Source organism: Rhinopithecus bieti, unplaced genomic scaffold (assembly GCF_001698545.2).
Source record: "Rhinopithecus bieti isolate Rb0 unplaced genomic scaffold, ASM169854v2 scaffold_8226, whole genome shotgun sequence".
Taxonomy (NCBI): domain Eukaryota; kingdom Metazoa; phylum Chordata; class Mammalia; order Primates; family Cercopithecidae; genus Rhinopithecus; species Rhinopithecus bieti.
In genome coordinates, this window is record NW_016805992.1 from 1,515,591 (window position 1) to 1,519,973 (window position 4,383).

The window sequence follows — 4,383 nt, forward strand, 5'->3', positions numbered from 1 at the left end:
GGCCATTGTGACCATAGGCCCTTGCTGTCACACTGGTTTTTCAGGTCCCCTGCTGTGAGGACTCCGAACGCTGTCAACAGATGGCATCCACACCCCACAGAGGGAGAGGACACAACAGCCCCAGGGTTACAGTGAGGCCGGGGAAGGGGAGTTCATTTTTCTTTAAAATTTCAACTTGTCTCCCCAAAACCAGCTTCACAAACTCAAACTCCTGACCCTGTAATTGGGAGTGCGTGGAAAAGGGAACACGGCACACGACGGAAACATTACAACACGTTTTTTGGAAAAAGAGTCATTTAATATCTCAAGGGAGAGCAGGAACTTTGAGTTACCTAAGACTACAGCCAACCCCCAGCCCAGAACAAAAACAAGACACCTTAATGTTCGTTCAAAGACAAATGCACAGCGAACGGCGCTCGCACCCCTGCTCCAACTCCTCTTTCTAGGGAAGGAAGGAGGGAAGGGCCAAGTCCCTGGGGGCCTCACTCCCTGCTTTCTATCACACAGGTCACAAGGCAGCTCTCAGAGCAGAAGGCACACACACTGCAGTGGAAGTTGAGAAAGGAAGTCACTCCAAGGTACACACTGGCCCAGAGACCAGGAAACCGTGCCACAGAGCTGGAAGGCAACGCCGATATGACAGTGCGAGGACCACGTCCACGACAGCGCCTGCCGCCCCGAGGGGCCTCATGATACGTCAGGTCACATCTCCAGTCACCTCATTTGTACACAGCTCCCTCCTGGAAAATCTTTTATTTCTTAAGAGCAAATGTGACTAGTTAGAGGCAGGAAAAAAAAAAAAAAAAGAAAGAAATGAAAACAAGAGACCCTGCCCCCGCAAAACGGTATTAGAAGGAAAAGTACATTTCGGTGAAACCTTGTTACAAATGCCAAGGTTTCCCAGGACTGTTTCCAGGGAGAGTAGAAATCTTCCTCCACTTCCACGTCACTCACTGAATTATAATTTTTATAGAAAATTTTATTCAACATACAACATTTTCCAGCAAAAAGGCAATATACAGGAAGAGTTGGTGTACACTGCTCCCACAGAAACAACCCAAAAAATACCGGAAAAGGATGAAAAATAAGAGTGATTTGCTGATTCTATTTTACTGCACTCAAAACTAGACACGCAGCTGGCATTAGCTCCAAAAGAAAAGGAAACGGGGCTGCGACTGAAATAAAACTACACACAATGAATATCAACATCAGTGAAATTCACTTGCAGACTCACCCAACAAAAAGGAACCTCCTCCCAGTGGCAAATTGTACATGTTCATTCATTAAATATACAATTTCATGTTTCCTTTTTTTTCCTTTTTAACTTTTTTACAAAGTCCACAGCGTACTAACCACTAGTGAGCATGCCCTCTTGCTAAAAGGCTTTTCTGTTGTCTGTTCCACTTTAACGAAATTCTGTGTATAATTCTTTCACCTGCTCGTATGAACTGCTGAGATCATAAGTCTGCCGAGGCAGCAGAGTAAACCTTAATTGAATTTAACAATGTTCTTGATTTAATAAAAAAGACCCCCACGATGTCTGTCCGGACTGTATTCAGTGCATCCACTTTGCAAAGGGGCTGCAGACAGTAGTGGCTGACGAGGTGAGACGAGTTTATTAAAAAGCCCCCAGGCAGCTGGAGGAGGAGAACCCGAGGAAGGGCCGACAATGCACACAATGAAGGGAAGAGCGCTATTTATTAGGTTGTGAGTTTCTCTGTTTTGCCTTTACAGATGCACAAAAGGTCATTGAAAGTATAACTGAAGGAAATAGGTCAGACGAGCCTAAACACAAGACTTTCTAGCTGCAGGGCTGGTGCACGGGACCCCAGGAAGGCAGCCGAGCCACTCATGCCCACTAGGGACAGCCCAGAGACCTTGAGCCAGGGACCCATGATCCGCTAACCTCTTCTCCCCCATTGCGCTGACAGTTGCCTTGCACTGTGGTTACCATAAAATAACTCTCATTGGCATCCAAGCTTTATAAAAACACCTTCATTTTGCTCAAAAAGGGCAGTCAAATAGATACAGAGAAGCCAAACTGAACAGCCTCAATAAAATAAAATTAACACCAGCAGCGAATCCTCTTGCTGAAGACTTCGGCTAGAGGGCACGTGCACCAAAGTTCTAGGCTGTTAAGGGGCCACCCACACACCGTCCTCGCCTTGAACACACCAGCTTGGAAATCAGTTATGGATTTTAATGGCCTTTTCAAGGTAAGTGTAGCGACTCCTCTTTGGGGCTTTGTTGAAGTGGTCGAGCCCTAGCCAAGGCCGAGGATGAGACATATTACCTGGTGGGGACGAAGAAAAGCAAGTGAGGCCACAGAGCAGCCCTGGAACCCCTCAGACGGGTGGTGGCCAGTGAGGCATGCATCCCTGTGGCTCCCCAAGGGGTAAGTTTGCGGGGAAGCCACGACCTGAACTGCACGCCCACCTGGAGCTAAGGAGGCCCACACCCTGACTGCGCCTCAGAGCCACTGTCCTCACAACCCTCAGTTTCAATCACCCTGAACACACATCCACGCTTCTCTCCTTGAAGAACTCACAGGTTCCAAAGGATGTAAGGATCTGCTAAGAACTCATAGGTTATGGAACGCTATTGCTCCTGGTTCCACAGGTCGCCCAGCGGAGAGAGAAGAGCTGGCACTTGACCCTGGGGCTGCCCCTCCCAGCCCCAGACCACTGGCTTCTTAGCCTGAAACCCACACCAGACCCCGAGGGGAGAACCCTTACCGGGCTGTGGCTCAAAGTCTTTCAAATTTACTTCATACTCATCTTCATTTATGTACTGGTGTCGGCCCATCATTACAATTGCAAATTTAAACTAAAAGAAAAAAAATTAAAACTCCTCCATTACTTCTGTATATCAGTAAAACTCACATCTCTGGCAAAAAAAAAAAAAAAAAAAGGCCGAGGCTGCTATGCTAGGCAAGGCTTGAGCCTGTGGCCCGTCAAGCCCCCAGGAGGCCCCAGCTGCACACCTTCTCAAACTCCTTCTCCTGGATGTCCAGCAGGCTCTGGATTCGCTTCATCACTTCTCGAAAATGCTCGCCCTGGAATGGCAAAGGACACGTGCTCACACGGTCACTGCCGGCACCCCCGGGCCACGTCATATGACAGCCACCAAAACCAATGCCCAGCCCCAACAGGAGCGCAGACTCAGCAATAGCAGCCACTCAAAGGCTCCAGGTTTTGATGCGAGCCACTTGGCCAACCACAACATCATACCTGGTGTATCCTCAGCAAAAACGGGATTCCGAACGTTCCGAAGACCTCTTTGTGGAAATGCGCCACTGTGACAAGCATCTCATTCTCTTTGTCTATGTCCACCTGGTCCAAAGGGATTTCCTGGGGACATGGACGACAGACACAGTTCTGTAAGTGCAAGTGATGCGGTCAAAGTGTCCATATCTCAATTCTCACACTACTCTAACCTGGAGGGTAGAGCCTGTTTTTGCTAAAAATGCCACACCTGGATCCAGCCAGAATGATGGGCGCTCATGGGAGCCTCAGCCAGAAGATATCCAAGTTTCTTCCTCCTCCCCCAAAAAACTGAATTTTAAGAGACCAAATACTATTATCCCAGTCCCTGTGGAAATGTCAACAGCTCTAAATCCAAGTGATCCACAGTTTCTGTCTCGATTAGGTTAGTAACCCAAACTGAGGACTAATCTCTGTGCAAAAACACTGCAGGTCCACCCACGAAATCATATACCTCAATTACTGGTATATAAACACAGTCCAAGCTACTTGTACACTTTGCTGTGATATTTAAATACGCAGCAGATGGGGCTCATGAATACTCTTTGGTGCCAATGGTGTCGGGGACAGATACCTCTATTCGAAACGTCCGGCTTGTTGCAGGAGATAAACATTCTAATAGTTCATCTTCTTGATGGACACCGATGATTTTGTAGCTTACAATTTCTAGCAGCCTGAACAGAGAAAGAAAAAAAAAAAAATTGGGCAAAATGAAGTATGTATACTCACATAAAAATAAAATGGTTTTCTAGAAAGAAAGTAAGTTACCATGATATGCTTTTTTTTTTTTTTTTTTTTTTGAGACAAGAGTCTCACTCTGTCGCCCAGGCTAGAATGCAACAGCATGGTCTCAGCTTACTGCAACCTCCGCCTCTCAGGTTTAAGCGATTCTCCCACCTCAGCCTCCCGAGTAGCTGGGACTATAGGTGCGTGCCACCACACCCAGCTGATACTTGTATTTTAGTAGAGACGGGGTTTCACTATGTTGGGCAGGCTGGTCTCAAACTCCTGACCTCGTGATCCGCTCTCCTCAGCCTCCCAAAGTGCCGGGATTACAAGCGTGAGCCACCGCGCCCAGCCTTTTTTTTTTTTTTTTTTTTTTTTTAAAAGGGTTTTAAAA

At 47.1% G+C, this 4,383-nt stretch overlaps 1 protein-coding gene across 2 annotated transcripts in view; it reads right to left on the reverse strand.

Annotated features, from left to right (window-relative positions):
* Window positions 1–279: 279 nt before the first annotated feature.
* USP7 (ubiquitin specific peptidase 7) overlaps window positions 280–4,383 on the reverse strand; it is a 46,524-nt gene continuing 42,420 nt past the window's right edge. Inside the window, exons 27-31 of one of the 2 annotated variants that reach the window (XM_017874448.1) lie at window positions 3,838–3,937; window positions 3,231–3,350; window positions 2,984–3,055; window positions 2,736–2,826; window positions 280–2,293 (exon numbers count right to left, since the gene is read on the reverse strand). In XM_017874448.1, the coding sequence (XP_017729937.1) occupies window positions 2,187–2,293; window positions 2,736–2,826; window positions 2,984–3,055; window positions 3,231–3,350; window positions 3,838–3,937 (490 nt within the window). In that variant the 3' untranslated portion in view covers window positions 280–2,186. The remainder of the gene's footprint in view (window positions 2,294–2,735; window positions 2,827–2,983; window positions 3,056–3,230; window positions 3,351–3,837; window positions 3,938–4,383) is intronic. The other variant, XM_017874449.1, reaches the window with a different exon arrangement.